The 23,266-nt window shown below is 39.8% G+C and overlaps 1 protein-coding gene across 2 annotated transcripts; it reads right to left on the bottom strand.

The window, feature by feature from the left end:
• Positions 1-1,775: 1,775 nt before the first annotated feature.
• On the bottom strand, positions 1,776-22,003 carry LOC117296839 (PR domain zinc finger protein 13-like). 2 transcript variants are annotated; one of them, XM_033779916.1, is made up of 3 exons: positions 21,955-22,003; positions 16,121-16,361; positions 1,776-3,868 (listed from the first exon to the last, which is right to left on the bottom strand). In XM_033779916.1, exons 1-3 carry the CDS (start codon positions 21,988-21,990, stop codon positions 2,256-2,258), a joined length of 1,890 nt encoding a protein of 629 aa, XP_033635807.1. In that variant the 5' UTR covers positions 21,991-22,003; the 3' UTR covers positions 1,776-2,255. The 2 variants fall into 2 exon arrangements, 1 of the variants encoding a protein (XP_033635807.1); XR_004519801.1 differs by lacking the exons at positions 16,121-16,361; positions 21,955-22,003 and adding an exon at positions 13,259-13,680 and having other exon boundaries at positions 3,803-3,868.
• Between the last annotated feature and the right edge of the window lie 1,263 nt (positions 22,004-23,266).

The following is a 23,266-nucleotide window of genomic DNA, read 5'->3' as shown; positions in this document are numbered from 1 at the left end:
CATTAAAGGGTGCCTGTACATAACAACTTGTTTTGTTTGGCCTCGAAGATTATTTACAAAGTCGACCAAACACACTGTGGCTGTAATTACAATCAAGACATCCGATCATTGTCTTTTCAGCCTCGGTTTCGTAACACTGGTTTGAATGAGAAGAAGGGCAGGATGGATTGGATTTATATAAACATAGAGGGCGTCAGCAGAAACTTCATGATTCTGAACCGGATTAGGTTAGCTGTACCAAGTTTCAAACAAAATATCTTTGCTAAGCAAACATTAAGTGGGGCACCATTCAACTTAAATTAATTTTGGCTAATTACCTTTTTACATTAAGCAATTCTTTTCTGAGCTTAGCAAGTTTTTGTGCTTACTGGCTTTATGAAGATGTGTGCACTGTGGTCCTCTATCTGGGGTTAGACCTAAACGCCCTGCCTGTCAGGGTCAGGTTGATGACCTAGTTTAGATTGACCTAGTCTGGGCCGATTCTCAGAGTGGTGGTGTACTAACACTATTACAAATGTGTTTCAGTCAATTAAGATTGATTACGATGGTAATTAACCCATATAGTGCTGTCAGCAATGGTGTCTACCACACGGGAGAAATGGAGAAGTTGAAAAGTTACGGGTAGCCATTGGCTCGTTTCTTTCACATGGTCTTGCCTCATCATGCATCGGATGGTCTCAATACAATTAGGCCCCCTACCCGCAGTATGTTCAATGGAATTTTTATCAACTGCGCTGGTTGGTGGGTTTGGCTACTTTAAACCTCAAATAAAACTAAACCAAGAAACAATTATGCTTATAACTAATTATCTTTTACGTCTGATCCCGTTTAAAGGGCAGTGGACACTATTGGTAATTACTCAAAATAATTATTAGCATAAAACCTTTCTTGGTGACGAGTAATAGGTAGAGGTTGATGGTATAAAACACTGTTAGAAACGGCTCCCTCTGAAGTGCCATAGTTTTCGAGAAAGAAGTAGTTTTCTTTCATTATTATCTCGCAACTTCGAAGACCGATTAAGATCAATTTTTTACAGGTTTGTTATTTTATGCATAATGTTGAGATACAACAACTGTAAAGGCTAGTCTTTGACAATTACCAATAGTGTCTAGTGTCTTTATACTCGAACTCCTTTTTGAGTTTATTGTGTGTATATTGGGCGGGTTTGTAGGATAACTTCAAGCATTGCAGAAATGAATGCAAAACAATTTCTTATAATGTGTTCCAATATAACTCATACAAATGATACGAGAGGTTGAGGCAGAGCAAGCGTCAAGATATAACGAGATCTGGGGGCCCAATTTCATCGAGCTGATAAAGCACAACAAGTAGCTAAGCATTAAAGAATTGAGCTTTACAGAATTAGGCTACCTGTACTATTTCACATGTACAAGTTGTGACTGGTACCCAGCTCATTTCAGCTAAGCATGAAATTATTGAGCAATATTTTGTTGGTTGTCAAAGATCGGTCTTCTCACTTGGTGTATCTCAACAAGCATGCGTCAAATAACAAACATGTGAAAATTTTGACTAAAATGGTCTTCGAACTTGCGAGAAAAAAGTGGAAGAAAAAACACCTTTGTCACACAAATTGTATGCTTTCAGACGCATTGGATTTGACATCTGAGGTCTTTTAGTGAGAAATTAGAAATTTACTTCTTTCTCAAAAACTCCGTTACTTCAGATGGAGCCGTTTCTCGTTTTATACTATCAACAGCTCTCCAGAGTGCTCGTAACCAAGTAAGTTTTTATGCTAACAATATTTTGAGTTAAATACCAAAAGGGTCAAGTGCCTTTAAGCAGCTCTATGAAAATGGGCAATGGATAAGAGCCAACGACACGTACAAGACGTATTGCCACTATGTGAGCACACGGTTATAGCGTGCAACAAAATTGCTCAAACTGTCTTGACTGGGTAGCCTACACACAAAGTGTACCGCGGGACATATACTTTAAAAAGACAGTGTCGTGTCTGTTAAGGTCGATTCAATTTTTCCAGAAACAGACATACTTTGCAACACACCGTTGAGCACATTGGTACCGGTGATGTTTGGTGGCAGTATACTTAGGTTTTTGAAAATTGGTGACGTGTGTAGATCAACAATGGGACTTTACTTGAAATGTCTGCTGCCACCAGCGTCTCAAATTTCCCCAATAAGCAAATTCATCTGTGTGAATTGTATTGCGTCTCAAAACTTGACTTTGCACTAACTACAATGGGATGAAGTGTAACTACTGAGTGAGTCTGTTTGATGTCACACTACCAGTTCAGATTGCATGTCATCGTCAAGTTCATCTTCATCTTCATCATCACCATCTCCTTCATCGTCATCGTCTTCATCCACGTCGTCCGGCGATGACACGACATTCTCCTCGCCGTATTCCGGCGTCTTCACCCCGTCTATCTCCTTGGCTATTGGCGGCGATACCACCACGAGGCCGGAGCTGGCTGCTTCTTGCTCTCGTTTCTCGCTTTCATTGGGGTGACGTGATCGGATGTGCCGGTCGAGATCACGGCGTCTTACCAGCACCTTGCCGCAGTATTGACACCGGTACGGAGTATCACCCTCAGCATGGAGACGAATGTGTTTGTTGAGATTGCTAGGATCACCAAATGGACGAAGGCAAACCTTACATTTCAGAGGTTTGTAGCCAGTATGTGTCCGTAGATGAATCTTGAGACCATACTTGCGCGAGTACAGCTTACCGCAGTAAATACACAAGTGGCCCCTCTTGGCCTTACCGTTGGGAGCTTGGTGATGATTGGTGAAAAGTTGAGGGTCGTGGAAGCCTGTCATTCCCTGACCGGTCAAACTGCGTTCTAAATTAGCATATTTATTCAAATCCATGACGTCACTTGCTGCCGAGGCGACCAGGGGTGCAGTTGCATCCGGGTAACGTAGGAGACCAGCAGGGAACGGGAATTTGTAAGAGAAACAGGGTCCACTGGAACCATACAGGTCACCATTCGTATGGACTGGGACAACAGTTCCATAGCGGGATAGCCCAGGATGTAAACCAGGTTGGGTGTGTTGATGATGGTAGAATCTGTACGGGAAACCAGCATACGGATCAAGGGGTCGGTGGAGGGAACCAATAGCAACTGGTGTCTCAGCATGGTGATGGTGATGCGCTGAGACGGGACATGGCTGGTACCCTGCAGGAAGACAGTTTCGTTCCAGTGCTTTTTGTCGCTGTTGGAGAAGTGACTCGCCAATGACAGAGTTGTGGTGGGCAAGCTGTGGACTAGCTGGGCGTGGCAAACCGAACATTTTCTCCACAGTGAATGGAACTTTACGTTCGTCTTGACCAACCCTAGAAGCGGATGACGTAGACGGGGACGCAGAGGGAAGTAATGAATTCCCACCAATGTTTATAGAGTCTTTACTGCGGACAACACGGAACCCTTCTTTCTCCTTCCGAGGTGAATTATCTACCTCCACCGAGCGCAGTCTAGAGTTATGCGGCCGGAACGCTGATCCGGTACCGTCACCAATAATACTAACGGATTGACTTATGCGTCCGGTTCCGGCCCCGGTTAGAGCACTCCGGGCTAAACTATAAATATCCATCATATCACAGTTACCATCCCCTGGTACCCCGTGCTGGTTATGGTGATGCCCGTTTGCGCAGGTAATCTGTGGAGAAGCGGCAATTGATTTACTGTCCCCAGATGAAGTTGAAGCGATTCGGTGAAATGCACTGCCGGAGCAAATGTTGCGATCCGTCTTACTGACAGTCGGTCGACATGTGAGGGCGCTCGTCTCACCACGAGCTGTGATTGTACATCTGAAGCGAAGATGGGATTTTAGAGTGTTGGGATACCTAAACGTCTTGGGACACCTTGGGCATCTGTAGCCGTCCTTACCTGCAAATCAAATACACACAAAGAACAAATTAGTCACATGTTACACTTTTTAAAGTTTGGCCCTTTGCCATTGTTCGACTTCGCTCCAAACCTCCGGTAAACAAAAATAAGGGAAGGGCCCAGGGCACCCCACAATCAATTACATGAAGTTGAGATTTGGAATGGGTTATTATTGGCAACATAAACGGTTTTGTCGTTTAAATTTCGTTTTGTTCCTAGGTGGGGGATGGAAGGGTGTGTATTGTGGCAGTGAAAATCCCTTTAAGGCCGAGATAAAAATAATTCACACAGACAGGCCATCAGACTGCCAAATATATATATATATTTTAGAGAAAGAACATAAGGCCGGTGATAAACAGCACCAATTAATGCGAGTCTTGACATAATCAGGCTATGTATCTTTATGTGTGTATATGCTGAGTCTTGGAATCATTCACACACATTGTTTGTTTTTAGGACTATATCAGTACAACATGTTAATGATCCTTGCTTCAAGACGACCCTTCAAGAAGGCCCTTACATAGACAATAGGCATACTTGTATCCAAATACACAAGTTGTGACACTCCTCTGTAACGTATCAGGCAAAATATTGACTCTATGGACAAGAAAGAATGTCTGCTTAAACCGTTTTCTTTCTGTGTAGGTTTGATCCAGCGGCCAATCCAGGCATCTTAAAGTCTCCGTCTGTTAGATTGAAGAGGCAAGCAAGGCTTGCATTGTCAGGTAAGATGGTGTGGCTATTGTACGCCAGTCTCTTGTACCGACAAAGCCTCAATCATCATGTCGGCCAACATTTCATCCTAATTCCTTTTGTGTCACTCTGTGAATGTCTTCTTTTCTTCATCTTCGTGTCCTGTAGATAATGAGCACTCACCGCCTCCAGATAAAACCCCTCCAATGCCACATTTAGCCTGATACCCAACGGGTTATATTGTCACTGGTTTTGCGACGAAGAAAGCGGATTAAAGCGCTGGTTTTTGATTTCAATTCTTACTTTCTGATGGGATTTCTAGATTCAAATGATGTGACACCCAAGGCTGCTCTGTTAACGAATTCAGAGTCTTGTCAAAAGAGGCTCAAAGTTTGTACCCGTATTACACCAGTCCGTTCGAATCGGATTAATCCACCGATTACTGGGTACAGCTGCAAACGATAGGCCTAACCATTGCTTGATCCAAAGCTTGGCACAAACTCCTAATAGCTTGACTTCTTTGTCCCAAAATCTAAGACTGAGGACAGTTTCTTATCTCTCTTTCTAGAAGGAATTGTAAATCTGTTGGATTGAACCATGCACTGTCGTAATCTTTTGTCACAATCCTCGTGCCCTAACGACAATAGCTGGGGTTACCATGCAGAAAGAAGCATGATATTTCCAAATCCGTTTTTGGCTTGACTGATAAGCAGTTTTTATTATCATTACCAATAAATAAACACAATTTCAAACCAAAATACTATTATCCAAAGCACTGGACGCATTTCAGCCTTTTCAAAATCCAATAATGACTATTTAATATGCAATAGTTGCAATCGATTTTATATAAAATTGTGATTTGCATGTTTGGTTCTGGTCTGGTCCACATACTCCACACATTATATTGATAATAGTTTAAATGACATACAACGTGAATACAGATCTCTGCATTAGAGACCCCCTTGTGCTAAACAAACACACAAATAGCCGCAAGTGTAATTCGCCAGCCGGTGTTTGGCAGATGTCTGCCATCATGGCCAGAAGACCAACCAAGAGTCAGTTTTTTGCATTATGGAAGTCTACATTAATTTCAATCCTTTGTTCTCCTTCATTATTTTATAAATTGGCAAAACATGTTTCTGCATAAAGCTCTTTTCTAACGCTGATTGGGCTTGAAAAACTGTAAATTTATTTTTATTTGTTATATAAACTTTGCGGGTTGCAAGGATCAAATGTTTGTGGTTTACAGCTAATTCCTTTGAAACAACTGTTGCAGAAACAACTGTTGCTGCTAAGCAATATATGGAAATTGACTGTTCCTGCTTAGCAAGAGTACATGGAAATAAACAGGAATATTAATATTTATCTTTTTCAACTTTTTACAACCATACTCTGAAAAAATGCATCAAATAAAATGGTCCCGTTGTCGCAAAATCATGCAAGGTTTGTCGAGTGTATAACTAGAAACAGTTCGACACAGTTGTATACCGCTTGACAATGTTTCAAAACTGAAACATTTTTATTTTATTTTAAGAAAAGGTTTAACTTTATTGAGTTGAGTTCCATCTACCATTGCTTAAAGTTGTCGATGAACAAACTCTCTCTTTGAGGTATTTTAGTTTGAGTGATAATCGAAGGGTGAGCTGCAAATAGTCTAAAGGGTAATTTCTAAAAGATGTCTGTAATAATCTGCCAAATTCAGTTCAAATCAATTCAAATCGCCTGTTGTCCATAATAGGCTAATATGGAAATTTGCTTTGTTGAACAAACTCATAGCAGTGCAGTTAATAAAAAATTACAGAATAACAAATTATGCTGACGTTAACAATATTTTACACTATGAAACTTTAAACTGTATTTATACTTCGTTGATTTAACCAATTCACGGTTTGTACGGATTCAATGTGAACATTGTCGATGTGTTATCGACTATCGATTCGATAACCCAACATCTGGCCCATAATCCGCTTTCACATAGAAACACACATTCTGCAACCTTTACACATTAAATCTCTTATGATGCAAATTACTTTGGAGTGTTATACAGTTGATTATAATTGATTTTTGATTAGGCTGACACACTGGAAAAAGTGTCACTTTTTTATAGAAATGTGGTTATCACAATACGTTTTCGCCATCACAGCATGCAAACAATTTCGTTGAATTCAGTTTAAAGGCCGGTAGACTTTTGGTAATAATTGTCTAAGACCAGTGTTCGCGCTTTTGTGTATCCCAACATAGCATAACAAATGTAAAAGTTTGAACTCTGTAGGTCATCGAAGTTGCAAAAAAATAGTGTAGTCCCACATACCGAATGTTAAAGCGCCCGAGAGTCACTACGAACACGAGCGATATGAGATAAGAAGCCACTTAAAAAAATGAGCTGAAAAAAAGCTTGTTGCACTGTGCTTTCAGAACTTCTGATGAGAAAGGCTTTATGTCCAAGATTCTTTTTTTTACCCCTTCTCTAAAACTTCACTGCTTTCTAACAATGCTTTAAAACACTAAAAACTCCCAAACCTATAGTTTTTACGGTCATTAATTATTTGTGGAGTAGCCTAATTACCTAATTACCCAATATTTAATTATACTAAATACTTTTTAATAAGCAACAATACATTACCTTTTTTAATAAGACAGTTTCCTGTTCTAGCCGTCGTATACAATAATGTCTTCTCTCTTATCCCCATACCCAGAGTTTGAGGCACAAAAGTAAATTGCCTTTATATCTTGCGTGAAGTTCGCTTCGATCGATTAACCTCCGTCAGATAACCCTTGCACCCTGACCAGATCTAACGGTCGATGTGGCAAACACGTACGGGCAAATCATGAGAATCAACGGCCGGTGCGGCCAGGTTTTTCACGCTAGAAGTGGTCCGTGTGGCGCGGACAGCCACGGCACAATGTCATTATAACATGGTGGCAGTCTAGCCGTAGAATACATTACATGTAATGCCTGCCTGGTATGGCTATTGATCCAATTCGATCCACTGGTTCAACCACTCGTTTTGCTTCAAATTTGTTGCATTCTTCAACGATTTTTCGAGATCTCAATCTGAGCCTGAAGCAGAGACTTGTTTTTCTCTCAGGTGTCTCTTTGTATTGCCCATCGATCTCAGGCAAACTGAATGATTTTGCTTTGCGGGCAAATTGGACGAGTTTGGAGAGAACTTTATGCATAGTGAATCAAAATGATCCTATGCAATATTATTCAACAAGTCTTTATGGATTGGCGCGGGAACTGACGTCAAATCGTTTACCTTGCCTCTAGCGAGATCTACAGCTCTTCAAAGTTATTAAGTTTTCTAGGATTTAATTGTGACAATTGATTTGCTAATGAGGAGACGCTGTGCTTCTTTGTTGTATTTTTTATTTTTAGATCATTAGGGGGGACGTATCAGTAATAGGCAAAAATGCAATATTGTACAATATTGAATTCCATATGCTTTATAAGCGTCCATTTGAAACAGCATTTTTAAGACCACTTACTGCAGCAATTATCTCAATGTCCGTAATCAACCGCTGTATTCATGACAAAGAAGTGTTTTTGAAAACAAAATCTGCAAAGAATTACTTGCTATCTGCTGTGCATTGGTATCTTTATAACAACAAGCGTAAGCCATGATTGTGGATTATACTGAACTTTTCCTACATCAAAACTTATCAAATGCTCCCTACAAAAAGACAATGCATAGATACAAAAAAAGAACAAAGTAAAGAGGGTAGCAAACGACCGTACACAAAATTAAAACATAATCTAAAACGCAGACCCTCATGAAGTAACCGGACCGGCCAGTTACTAACAAATATTGTGACACAACTTATCAAAGCACAACTAATAAGCAGTGTTGAACTTTAACTATGTAGGCCCCTATGAAAGTCATTGGGAACAGTAAGAACAGTGCTGAGAATTCACATATCAATTTTGCAAGAATATTAAAATTGCCGGTCACCAAAACCCAGTGCACGCCCGGGGAAAATGTAGATATATTCCTAAAATAATGGCAAGTTGTAAATGAACTTATAAGAAAGTGTCCTCACACGTTTGAATTTCTGACATTGTTCCCTTCCCTATACCCCTTACTCTGGCTTCAGGTCGCACGCATCCATTCAGTAATTTGACTCAACAATAGCCAATGCCACATCCAGAAAGTATACACACCACCCAGATATAGAACAATCAAATATAAGCCACAATACCAGTTCAATTTGATAAGTGCAATTTTCAGGTCCAGTGACGGACGTTGTAAAGACAAAGTAAGCGGCCTGTGCTACTTGCAACTGTGTGTGAACTCCACAGGTGGTGTGTGGCGCGCTTGTTGGCTAGTCTACACAAAATACCTGCGTGTTATACCACACAGATCCAGCACTAATAATGCATATAAGGCATTCATAATGCTAATTTACATCACTGTCTATCCATACATCTGTTGTTTATACAAAAGGCCTACAAGTTGGTTGTTAGATCGCTGGCCTGAGGGTCTTTACTTTTATTGCATATCATGCAATTTAGGATTCGATTTCGCACGACTGCATGTGGTGATACGCCTATACTCATTCTTGCCTATATCAACTTAGACAAAATACTATTGTGGTTAAAAAATCATAGTGTGTTAGGTTCAATCTTCATACTGTATCTTCCATAAACACGACTTACCCACAGACAACTTGAAGACATTATGAGATACTTCGAGAGAGGACTGAGACTTTTCTTGAATGATCATTAGACACTAACATCAAGTTATCTGATCTTCCACGGACAGGAATGTTTTATTCCAAAACAAATTACTTAAGGAGGCACGTTCGGGAAAAATGCGTTTGAAGTTATGAAAAATAGCCCACTCATAATTCAAGCTGGTGTGCGCATACAAAGAACTCCTCATCTATCGTCTTCCGTAACATCGTGTCAGGTCAACAGCTTCTAAAAAATGTTTTTTTTAATGTCCGGCAAGTCAAGTTTTTGATGATAATTCCTCCAAAGTATTTCAGTTTGTTACCAAATTGTGTAAGAAGCTTTAAGATAATGTCTGAGAGTATATAAGGGTTGGCCCAAGACCAGATAAAAACACAAAAGATTTACACTCACTGGTGTCTAGTGACAAAGTAATTACAGTTACATATCGGGCAAGTAAAGTATTTGATGACAATTCCCTTACAAGAGTGTTTTAGGTTATTACAAAACGTGTCATCAGATCGCTTTAAGATATTCGAATGGGAGTGCCCGGAACAGATAAAAACAAAGCAGATTCATTCTTTCTGGAGTTTGATAGCAAATTTATGACAGAAGTTGAAGAACCAATTGTTATAATTACTGATTGTAGATATGGTGTGGCGTGCTGATTTAATACATTCTTCTGCAAAGGTTTATAAAGGGACATGAACGAAACATGGGATCCGGCGGCATAGATTCTTTCACGATGCCAGAATGTATGCATTTTCAATTTAAAATACATGGTCAAAGTTTTCAATTTTTATTTTATTCAAAGTTAATCTAACGAACTTAAGTAGTTTAGTTAATAATATAGTTCGATCAAGAATGTTGTTCTAAATTATGATTAAGTCTCGCATGTCAACCACATAAATTTGTATTGGTATAAGTTGTTTTGTCTCACGAGTTCCCGTTTATTTTGCCAGCGGTTGCACCAAAATCGGCAAAACATCACAGAGAAATTTGACGTTATCCATCAGTTAAGTAAAGCCTTACTTTAACTCGCTAAGCACTGACTAGCAGTGGTAGCAGGATACATTTTAAACTCAATGTTTGCAAACACTATTTGTATGGCAACCCAGTTGGATTCCAGAACGCTAATAAGCCATTGTGATTAAGAGACTTATCGTAACGGCCTTGCGGTCAAACTGTATTCATACCACAATTTGGTTATAACTCACTATGGAAACCACGTAATTCCCAAGCTATAGATCTCACAGTAAAATGCGTAAACTCTTTAGCGGCAGAATCAGTTTATCTAAATCCTTCTATTTCGCCGAAGCTAAAGAACACCCAATGTGGGACAATCGAACACTAGCTGTATACGCAACGCAGCATGGCGATCGATACGGGGGATTTATAGCAGGGCTCTACTCCACTGTTACCCGCTTAATCACATGGGCAAGAGAACCCTCACACCTGGTGTTCGTATTATCCCAACTTCGATCGCCACCTATTGAATGCAAACCATTTACTAAAGGAGGTATGAGGTCTAACTTCTAACGGGGATTAGGAAGCTGGTCCTTGTCTTGGATTTGAACTGTTCTTTAAACAAAATCATTAAATAGAAGTTTCAATACTTGTGATGAATGATTAAACGTTAATTAAGCACTAATAATCAAGTCAGCAATTCTGGAGAAATTGTTAGGACTATCTTACAATATTATATTAAACATGTGCATGATTACTTTATAATTTTGATAAACCGAAAAAATACAACTGGATCATTATCACACCGTCGTATTTTGAGTCATTTTGATGGAAACGTTCACACAAAAATATCATTTTGGTATTTTATTGTTACTGACAATGCAATGTTCAGACTGAGCCAGAACCGAGGGTCGAGAGGTAAGTTGAACTCACGTGGTGGATTAATGGTTTAAAGGCACTGGACACTATTGGTAACTACTAAAAACAATTGTTATAAAAAAATACTTGGTAACGAGCAATGAAGAGCTGTTGGTAATATATAAATCTTTGTGAGAAACGGCTCCCTCTGAAGTAACAATTTGTGAGGAAGAAGTAACCTCACTCAAATAATAAATGACTTCAGCTGAATGCTGAACAAGGTGTGTTTTTGTATCATTATTTTCTTGCAAATACGATAACCAATTGAGTCAAAATTTCCACAGATTTGTTATTTTTTGCATAGTGTGTTTACACCAAGTGAGAAAACTAGTCTTTGGCAATTACCGAAAGTGTCCAGTGCCTTTAAAGCTTCCACGCCATTCTTGATCGGCTTGCATTTTGCTTATCGCCACCAGCACTGGAGTCAATCGGGTTTGTCGTTTCCCTTCAGAAAACCCTTTCACTTCAAAACGGGCAAAAATTATTTAATGTCCAAACGAATTAGATTGAAACTGACGATGTTTTGTGCCGTGGCAGTGGCCTAAGGAACTGTAGACTATTACTGTTGCAATCATATGTTATTCACCCCGTCTGAATCAGTCGGAACTATAAGGTGATCTTCATGAAACGAACAGACATGCGCAACCACGTCATAAGTCGTCCAATTGTTTTTTTTTTTAAACAATTATTGCTTAAAGGCGCTGTACACGTTTGGTAATTGTCAAAGACCAGTTTTCTCAATTGGTGTATCCCATCATAAGCATAAAATAACAAGCCTGTGAAAATTTGGGCTCAATTGGTCATCGAAGTTGCGAGAAAATGATGGGGGGGGCACCCTTTTTGGACGAATTCGTGTGCTTTCACATAGGAATGACAGACTTCTAGCTAGAAGTCTTTTAATATTTTAGTGAGAAATTATCTCTTTCTCAAAAACTATGTTACTTCAGAGGGAGTCGTTTCCAACAATGTTTTATACTATTGGCAGCTCTCCATTGCTTGTTATCAAGTCAGTTTTTGAGTTAATATTTGTTTTGAGTAATTACCAAACGTGTGACAACGTGTTTAACAGCGCGTTAAAACAAAACGCGGATTGAAAGTTGGCGAAAAGCAGCAAAATGGCTAACAATCCACAAAAAGTCCTCTGAAATCCTCAAGATTCCCTTTTTTCGTTTTCCATTGTCAAACCGAGAAAATACAAATACCCAAAAGAACAGTGTTTATTTAGATTGCCAACGTCTAAAACGTTATTCATATCCCGAACCCATCTTCACTAATTCCCCCTCCCCTAATAAAATTTAAAAAACAAATAAAATTAGCTGTTGCAAGCTGCTTACCAACCCAAATTACGTATATAAACTGTAACAACATCGCCTGACGTTTCGACCTTAGCAGGGTCTTTCTCGAAGGCTAAACAACTATCAAAACGATAACAGTTTGCACACACTGGAATACAAATGAATATTGTGGGAAAACTCTCATTGAAATATTGTTGCCTGCAATGCTTAATAGTTTTGAGAGAAACTCAACACTGAATTTAAGTAACTTAAAGGGACTAAACTCAATGTTCTGTGACTATGAGCACATGAAAGGGTTCCAATATTTTCTAGTGATCTCGTGAATGACCGATTGAGCCTTATTTTTACACAGGTATGTTCTTCAAGTTTGAGGGGTCACATAGTGTGGATGGTTTTTACATTTGCTGAAACATGTTTTATGACATTGCAACTTTCAAATCGCAAACATCCAACCCAATTTCACTGCTTTTTTTTAAGTCAAGCTCAAATGAAAAAGGTCAAGTTGAATTTGTTGACAATAACTGCGTATAAATGTCGTTAATCATCCATTATTTACAAACAATGTTGTCAAGCAAACACAAAGAGCAGATTTAGTAAAATACTATAAACATATTTTATCATTGTGTCAAGAACAGAAAAAAGCTTCCGTATCCTGCCACCACTGTTTCATTCGCAATGAAATAAAATAGTATTATAATTCACCTAAACGACACATACCTTTTCGTAAAAAAAAAGGTGGTGGCAGGACATGGAAAGTTTTCCAAGAAGAATTAATCTTTTTCAAAAAAAAATCATTTTGCAACGTCATTGTGTTCAAATGTGGGCTAAACATCTACAGTAACATACCGTGATGATGATGATGATGGCGAGAGCTTCCAATTTACCGCCAGATCAAACCTGGATAACCCGGTCAGGTACCGTCAATTACGTCTTACATTCGCGCTTGAATTCAAGAGCCCAAATGTTACCAAGCTGATACCTGACTGCAAGTACAACACTTCACCACAGGGACAATCACCTCGTGTATACAGGTACCTCCATCCTAACAAAAGTCCCTCTTTTTAGCTTATCTCCAAGATAGACAAACTTTTGATGATTAAATACGAGCATTTTTTTCTTTGGTACGGCTTCAGTTTATACATAGATGAATAGGCAAATCCGATTAGTGGCTGACGATCCTATAGGTGCTACCGTGGGTTAATTGAACCGAGCTGTACATACTTTCTTTTTTCTTGTTGTAATACCGTGACAGTATAGGGCTAATATTGCTCCAGGGCGTTCAGTGGACAGGTTGGTTTCTTCCTCTTAGCTCAACCAAGCCGTCTAAATCCCCACTAATACTGTAATTCCTTGGTCGTAAGTTCCGAAAAGGAATTCATTGATTCTTTTTCAGGGGGGTTCTCTGAATGACCTCCTGTGTATTGTTAGTGCATGGAGGGTTGGACAATACCATTGCACCCCATTCATACCGCCTGGAACGTGTGCTCCTAATAAGGGCACTAGTTAACAAACCCGCCGACAAGCAAACCACTGGAAAATAGCTACACCACTAAAGAGAATGACAGAATAAGAACTCAGCCAAAAGAGCTCTTACGTCGCACTCGAGACGACAAAACGCGTACAGTGGTCGAACTAGTTATCTTACAAATGAGACTCCGAGGTGGAAACAAAACGATTGTTAAACTATACTCATTATTGGCAATACTGAAGATTGAAAAAAGTAGCACCGTGTAAAGAGACTCTCTGTAATTGAGTGACATATTATTGAAGACACTATGGTGTCATTTCACACTCGTCGACCTGAGCTAATATCTACAGACCGATTGAGCTGACTCGGTAGGCTAACCTTCTGGTTGGTGTGGGGATGGAGGCCGCGAACTCGCTACATTTGACCCACAGTTTACCCAAATCCAGACAAATACAGTAACAAACTGTTGTCGATTAGTGGCAAGCTCCAGGCATATCACAATGTGAGGCAAGCTCCAGGCCTAGCTAGCACAATGTGAGGCAAGCACCAGGCATACTAGAGGGTTAAGCAAGCTCCAGGCATAGCTAGCACAATGTGAGGCAAGCATCAGGCATACTAGAGGGTTAAGCAAGCTCCAAGCCTAGCTAGCACAATGTGAGGCAAGCACCAGGCATACTAGAGGGGTAAGCAAGCTCCAGGTTAGCTAGAGGGTAAGGAAGCTCCATGCCTAGTTAGATGGTAAAGCAAGCCACAGGCTTAGCTATCACAATGCGTAGACGAACTCCAGGCCTAGCTAGGACAATGTGAGGCAAGCTCAAGGCCTAGCCTAGAGAGGTAAGCAAGCTCAAGGCCTAGCCTAGAGAGGTAAGCAAGCTCAAGGCCTAGCCTAGAGAGGTAAGCAAGCTCAAGGCCTAGCTAGAGGGGTAAGCAAGCTCAAGGCCTAGCTAGAGGGGTAAGCAAGCTCGAGGCCTAGCTAGAGGGGTAAGCCAGCTCAAGGCCTAGCTATAGGGGTAAGCAAGCTCAAGGCCTAGCTAGAGGGGTAAGCAAGCTCAAGGCCTAGCTAGAGGGGTAAGCCAGCTCAAGGCCTAGCTAGATGGAAAAGCAAGCTCCATGCTAGACGGAGAAGGCCGACACAGTAAGACTGAAGGCAGGCAGAAAGCCGAGACATCTCACTCACTATTTCATACGCCTTCATGTAAGCGCCGGTTATTTATCAGCAATGTAACAATATGAAAAAAGAGGGGAAACTTCAATAAATTTTCAACACCCGATGTTCTTTTACCCTAAAACTACAACCAAACATACTAATTGTCCAACAACTCAAGCTGAAAGTTGTGTACTTAAAATTGGACATGACCAGGTCTGGTTTATTGTTAATAGTGATACGTCATCAGTATTTTACGCTCAGCATCCTTGTGAAAATTATTTTACGTTTTGCTACTTTGGCCAAGCGTTTACTATGTCATACATTGTGTCTGCGTGAACACTAATGACTCATTACAGTTTTTGAAAGCATCGATATTCTCGTGTGAATAATTATTGAAACATTTGGACTCACCAGCTGACTGCATTTCCTGGACCGGTAAGTAATGTCATTCCACATGGTAACGTGTGAAAATATGTCTTTGGTTAAACAACACATTGATATGTACACAACACTTGGTGTGGTTATTAACACCACTTAACTGTCTAACCGAAGGTTAACCGAAATGGCGCTGGAAGAAATAAAAGTCTGGTCCTCTTTTTAGTTTGAAGATATCAATATTCAGCATTGATTGCACACAGGGAACTTGACGACTATGCAACCGGTCTGTACATTATGTGAAATGAGTGGCTTTGTCTTAAGCTATTGTTATTAGAATATTCAGACGCCTCAACGCACTTTACAATAAAGAGTAAAAAATTGTAAAAATTATACAGCAACAATAAAAAAGAAAGCAGAATGTACTGTAAAAACAATTAAATGCACACCAACATTTTTCAACCAAATTAAGAAACAAGAATCAAACTGCAATAAACTCTTATAGGGAAAACCTTTTTGCGAGTCTAACTATTATGTATTATATCAATTGGCAATTCCAAATAAAATGAACATAAAATAAACATTATTGGCTCATATGGATAGAAAGAACAAGAGTTGCCAACAAATTATGACCAATAACGTCGTTTGTTTCCGAGAAAGTGTATTTTAGGCTATGGTCCACCATTTGTTAATGTTGTATACTGCTCAAGTTACATACCTCTATATCGATTGATAGTGGTAGGCATCCCCAGGTATTCAGCAAAGCCACTGGAGTACCACACTAGGAGCTCCTCTCCACGCAAGATGCTTCGAGTTGTACGGAACATCACTCGCCCCTCCGGAGAACGAACGGCAGACAGATTCTGCTCGTGGTCGTCGTGTGCCGCGGCTACAAACCGCATCCAACGGGTAGGATGGGAGTCAGGGCCACTGACTAACCGGCCTTCAGAAAACTTGACCTAAAGAGTTGAAAAACAATGATTTGGAGCAGTATTAAACATTAACATCAATAATTTCATGTTACCATGAAATATTTACTCCGATCAGCACACGTATCTTGACTTGACTCACATCGGATCCAGCAAGATGTCAGACTTAACTCACTATAATCGGCCAAAACTGCAATGTAGTTGACCCACCTTGGTAAAGTAGGGTGCCTAACGTCGACCCTGTTAGACTTGACCCACTTTATAATCGGCTGAGACCCCAAAGTGTCCAATTTGACCCACTTTGATCAAGAAGGGTGCCCAACTTTGACCCTGTTTAACTTGACTTTAACTCGTCACACCTTGTTAAAGTAGGGTGCCTTACATGGACCCTATCAGTATTGACTCACTTTATACTCGGCTGAGACCGCACGGCGTCGACTTTGGTTCACCTTGGTCAGGTAGGGTACCATGCATCGTTCCTGTTTGACTTGACTTACGTTATACTTTGCTGAGACCCAATGCGTCTAATTTGACCCATCTTGATCAAGTATAGTGCCAAATATCGACCCTATCAGACTTGACTCACTTTAAACTCGGCTGAGACTGCACGGCGTCAAACTTTACCCACCATATAATCGGGTGAGACCACAAGGTGTCCAAGTTGATCCACTTTGATCAAGTAGGTTGCCATACATTGACCCTGTCAGACTTGACTCACTTTATAATCAGCTGAGACCGCAAGGTGTCCAACTTATTACAAGTATTATGGTTCTGAAGTTGATGTGAATGTGTTAGTGCTTTGGCGTTTTATCTATTGCTTTCCATCTCCACGTACACTCAGCTAGAGCGAGAATCACCAGTCACTGACGGCACAATACTAATATAGTGATTGATTTCACTGCCGTTAAAAATCCTTGAAACTATATCAATTAATTAATAGCTGACAACTTTTCACTGACTCGTTGATGAGGTGGATCACTGGATCCACGTTCCCGCCTGCACGACTTGAATTCCCTCATGCCATGCATCTTCAGTGACAAGCGGACTTCACGCATCATAAAACTTGGTTGTAATTGATTGCCCGCGAATTCTTTTTCTTCGCAATAAGAATGTTTTTGAAGCCATGGAAAGTACCAGGGGTTTGTTACCAGCAACTTTGGTTTGGATATAATGCAGCTGTTTAATTAGACGCTCTAGCAGTGGTCAGTGACGAGTTGAAATAGGTCCACACGGAAACCGAATGTGAATTGGGAATGGAATAGTATACAAAAAACACGGTTCCGGACAAACACCCCACTCGAGAACAAAAATTTAATTTTTGCAAAACCGGGCCCAGGCCGCAATTTATTATTTTTGTGTATATAAAAACTGCCAGTGTCGTTGTGCTTTATCCTTCTATCGATTAAAAAAGGGGATTCCTTAAAAAAACTGATGGGGTTTTGGTGCCGTAACCCTTTTGCATCAATTCATGGGTATAGCCTATCCGGGACTCAAACGGTCCATGTTTGACAACCTCTCGTTCGCGGTGCGATGTATGTTCACATTTGCTTAATTAACAACCATACTTCCTAATTTGCGAATTAAGAGCTTTATTCACAAAGGAAGAGACTGGCATTGCCCAAACAATCTACAAGTTGACTTATGCTTGTATAATACGCGTTTAATTTGCTGTTAAATTAATGGTAAGTTATTCGGGTAAGTGACTATAGCTTGCATGTTGTTAAAGCAATACATGCAGACGTTCATTACTTGCTCAAGGACATGCTTTGTTTTTATAACGACTGTGCCCAAGGCTACGCATTGGTACTGAAAGGAATTACTACCGAATTGGTGATCAAATAATGTGAGGGAATTATTGTCCAATAAGTGAAATGAGTTGACGAGTTTTTACTAACAGATTTGAGATGGAGTAAAGTTAAAGGTTGGAGGACTTCTTGGGTCATGTCTCTGTTTAGGTCAACGTTTGACATTGAACTGGTGTCCGTGTATTGACTAATGAACGCATCTTGACTTTTCGATCACTTTATCTAGGTTGTCTTCAAGAGACGTCCGGTATGGATGATAAACTACATTCTACTTGTAAAAAGGCAATGTCTTAAAATACCTCTGAAAAGTACACTCTAATCAACCATCACCCTACAAAGATTCGCCGTCGTGGCTTTGTGTTTTGTCGTTAGTATACTATGTCATTGTTGTGTCATTGGTCTGTTTTGGGAAGTTGGAATCATGATGATGGTGATGCCTTTTCAACACATGTGAGGGTCGGTAACTAATCAGGCCACATTCGGTTTTTTTTTTTGATAAACAAAATTGACTGCTCGTGTTGATTTATCTGGGAACTACACTGCACTTAGCTGGACTTGAGTGAAATAATCCTGGGAAGGCAAAGAACGCATTGTAACTAATAGATACTTCATCACTACAGATGCCCCACTAATCTTTTGCTTAGCAAAGAAATTTGTCAATCAGTATTTTCTGCTTAACACTAACAGCTCTATGAAATTGGCCCCAGGTTGAACGGTGGTATTGAATCCAAACACCGGGTTCATCGACTGTGCCACCCCCGCCCGCGTCGCCCCCGCCCCAAAAGGACTTGGTTCCAAAACATTGGGCTTAACCTAAAAGTAGCCCGTGGATGGTAAGAAGGTGTGTTAATAATACGGGCATAACGGGACTCTTGGTGGTAGGGGGGGGTAAAGATTGAAGCCGACTGGGTATAAATCCATTGTTCTTCAAATGTGTTTATGCTCAGAACCACGCCAAACAATGGACATTTACTTTTATAAGTCTGCTGCCACCGTTAGCCATTGTAGAGCCCGGGAAGTGATTCATTTTCGTGAACATTATCGCCATTAAAAAAAATAAACATTAATTTTGAATTTTTTAACAAAAAGGGGACGGTATAAAACAAATTTGGTTTAAAAACGATAATTAAATAAAAATGATGCGAAAAAGGGCCTATGGCTGTTCAGAGATACGGGTTGTACAAACAAAAACAAAAAACGAGAAATGTACCACTTTCTCAGTCCCACGGTTTGGTCAACAAAAGCTATTTGTGATTTGATGACAATGTGGGGGCAACGCGTTGGGCAGACAACAAGGGTTGTTATCCAAAACAATGTGTGCCCACAAAGTTAAGGGTACCTCCTCTTACACCCAATCATAATAATTCAAGTTGTTTTATTGTGATAAGTCAATCCAATTACTCTTCAAGGCAGCGTGGGAGAAAGGGGGAGGGGTGGCCATTAAATTTATTGCATCTAAAAGATCATGGGAGCGGGACATATAAATTTCTTTCAAATCAAAATTAAACATGTTTTATATTTTATTCGGCAATGTATTTATTCAGAATGGAAGTTGGAAAATGTGCATGTTGTGTTAAAAGGGACATAATTTCACGGATCATTACTTCTTAATTAAAGGCACTGGACCCCTTTAGTAATTGTCAAAGACCAGTAGTCTCACTTGATGTATCCCAGCATATGCATATAATTACAAATCTGTGAAAATTTGAACTCAATATTGGTCGTCGAAGTTGCCAGAGAACAACGAAGGAAAAACATCCTTGTTCTACAAAATGTTTGTGCTTTGAAATGCCTCAAAAAGGGTTTCAGGTCTCAAATAATTTAAAATTGGATTGAGAAATTATCTATATTCCAAAAAACTACGTTACTTCAGAGGGAGCCGTTTCTTACAACGTACAACCAAAAGCTGTCCACTGCTCATTACCAAGTAACTTGTTATGCTAACAATAATTTCAAGTAATAACCAAAAGTGTCCAGGGCCTTAAAAGGAACACGTTGTCTTGGAGGGTAGAAAGATGTTGTAAAAGTATAGTACAATGATCCACACAATCATGCTTCGAAACTGCACGGTTTTCCTTTTACCTCGTCGACTAACACGGTCGGCCGTTTATGGGGTCAAATTTTGCCCCCAAAAATGGCCGACCATGTTAGTTCGCGACGTCAAAGAAAACCGTGCATTTTGAGCGATGCCTGTGTGGATCATTATATTCTACTTTTAAACATCTTTCTAACCATATGAATTTCATAACAAACGGTTTCAAACGCTGTTTATAGACCAACTCGTCCGATTCGAGGCAACGTGTTCCTTTTAAAATGAGGCTTATTTTAATTAGAGTATAGTCAACAGCTCTTTTTCCAAAATGGACAAAAATACACAAATGCTTAAAATACAAGTTGTTTGCGACAAGTCCTTGCTATTAATTTGTTTTAGGAGTAAACCGTGGCACCATAAAATAAATCAGATGCCACATCAGCCATTGGAACACATTACAACCAACTATATACCAATTGGACTTGAAAACCTCATTCGGTTCGTATAGGCCTACTTATTTCACTATAACTTAAAGCCTATCTCTCTAGATGTAAAAGAGTCAAAAACTAAATTCTTTACATTTCGAGTTGTCCCTCATATGGCTCTTTAAACCAAGTGGGGGTTATTTCACTCTTTTAGAGGGGTTTCACTCCAGGACAGAGTGAAAAACCACTCAAATCAGATGCAAACTTCAATCTCAGAAGACCACTCGAAAAAAGAGTTGTCCCTCATATTATGGCTCTTCAAAAAGTGATTTCTCCACTCTTTTGCATTGAGAGAGATAATCGTATAAATAACTTGAAGTCCAATTTCTGGGAGGAAACCAGAATTAAACTTTTTCCAAAGCTTCACTGTGATCTAATCAGACGCTTGTCAGGCGCTTGTCAAAAATCACAACTAAATTGGCGTTACCTCAAGACTGACATAAATAGTTAGCTTTATCCCTCTAAGTATCAACCCCCCTGAATTGATGCAGTAAGAGTTTGACTACCTTCTCAAAACGAACCCCAGCCTATCTCACTGGAGGCTCAGCTCATTCTCGGCGTATAGGCCCACAAGATTGTGATTTCCAATTACGACACTGGAAAAAAGGACAATCAGTTAAAAGACAATCGCGTGATGAAGAACTCCTTCCTTAATACTGAAGAGTGAGTCGCCGCGAAGCATTCGCAAATTTTTGTTTCAAATGTATATAAATCACATCGATGATTGATATTATTTTATAATGATATATAATAACAAATATTTAGGTGTCCTGTTATTGTTTTAAAAATCATTTACGAAATGAGGCAACCCAGAACACACCGTCATTTTGACGGACGTTTGAACAAAATAAATTGGTTTGTCTTCAGTGTAAACTTGGCTTTGCTTAATGAAAACTCACGGGACTACGTAATCAGACGTCATCTCGGAGTTAGGCTGAGACAGTGATGCGTTTCTATATTGTAGTAACCAACACAAAGTTTAAAGACAGTGCAAGTTAATTTCTTAGGCTTCAAATAATGATCTAAGCATTGAGTTTTTACACTGTCTCTTAAAGATTAAATTCATGTAGCTAGTTATAAATTATTCTTTCTCGTTCCTGTGCTGTACCAAAACCTCTTTTGAAATATCTAAAATTGATATTTTGTTTTTATATTACTGGTTGTCACTTGTTCATGTTGTTTAATTACACGTGTAACCCTCTGCAAAATGGCTATTGTATTGTTGTTGTCTTTCTTTATTCGGTGCCTTTCTTTAAGTTCGTTTATAAAATAACTAGATTTGATTTATGTGTTGAACTCACCTCCAGCATATACGGGCTGTCCCTACTGTCTTTCATGTTGACACCCAGGCGAAACCCTCCATCAAACGGACCCAAGCTAACATCCGCTGGGATCTCAGTCGATGTCCATACACTGGTCTCAATGTCCGAGCTTTTAGCGGACCCAGATCGTCCGACCAGTGGGGGAACATGGGGCGAGTCTACGGCCGGGAACATTCCTTAGAGATGGGTGGTGACAACGACACTAGGAGCTTGGGTGTTGATCATGGGTGCACCATCCAAGCAACTGACGAGACACTAATGGCAAACAGTTCGCAATCACGAACGCAATTCATCCCGTACAAAAAAAAAGCAAGGCTTATCTACACACAGATGGAAAATATTTTTCACTTCAACAACAAAAAAGTGGGAAAGAGACCGATGAGAAAAATTGATCGAGAAACAGCTGTGAGCCAGTGGAGTCAACAAAGACCAGTTTTGCAGCGTTTTACCGGGCGACGACTGGTTTTATTGAAAACGAGCGCCTACTTGTTGCGCATGTGCATGGGAGAGCTACGGGCCGCTGAGCCAGTCACTGTTACGGGTCCTTGGTGCTAGCCGCGTCGGCGCGGTACCTCAGTCTAAGTACAACTAATTAAGGACAATGGTACAATAATATTCTTGCCTAAGAAATCTGCATATTTTCCTAACGTGGTAGGGAGGGAGAACCATAGCTCTTCATAGGTAACGATTCATCTTAGTCAGGCGGTAATGTCTTAATGCTCGATTTACATGATGTCTGGTGCTGTCGGTGTGTGGTATAACTCGACTAAACTGTTTCAAACTAAACTAGGCTATATTTGTCTCCAACTGAACTAGCAGTCTTAAAGGGAAAGTATAAGTTTTGTAATTACTCTGAAAATGATTAGAAATAAAAACCTTTGGTGTAGAAGCACAGTTTTCGATAGTATAAAGCATTTTGAGAATCATTTCACTTCGAAGTAATGGTTTTGTGATAATATAAATCTTGAGATGTGTACAACCAGACCCGTACCAACGATAAACATAATTATATCATTATAAAAAGGAGATTGCACTTATAATGTATTGAAATAACACAACAGTAAACATTAAAACAAATACAAAACCTTCAATAAACACCCATAAAGCAACATAAAAGTAAGAGGGACCTGGGGTGGGTTTTTACAAAGAGTTAAGACTAGTCTTATCTCAAGTTAGGACGAGTTGCTCACTCTAGCTTAGGACTAGCCATACTATAACTCTACCCCTGGTAGACACCAAATAAACTCCTGGACACACACAAAAACACAACACAAGGTCCCAAATGATCCCA

The sequence above is a fragment of the Asterias rubens genome, chromosome 11 (assembly GCF_902459465.1).
Source record: "Asterias rubens chromosome 11, eAstRub1.3, whole genome shotgun sequence".
In the NCBI taxonomy this organism is placed as follows: Eukaryota; Metazoa; Echinodermata; class Asteroidea; order Forcipulatida; family Asteriidae; genus Asterias; species Asterias rubens.
The sequence above is the reverse complement of the archived record's forward strand: the minus strand, read 5'-3'. Positions and strand labels throughout refer to the sequence as shown.

Bases quoted from the DNA above. Each gene is read 5' to 3' on its own strand.
- LOC117296839 (XM_033779916.1), bottom strand. From the start codon at position 21,990: ATGAAAGACAGTAGGGACAGCCCGTATATGCTGGAG. The intron at 16,362-21,954 runs GTGAGTTCAACA...TCAACTCTTTAG, and splicing joins ACAGCCCGTATATGCTGGAG to GTCAAGTTTTCTGAAGGCCG. The intron at 3,869-16,120 runs GTATGTAACTTG...TTTGATTTGCAG, and splicing joins CACTATCAATCGATATAGAG to GTAAGGACGGCTACAGATGC.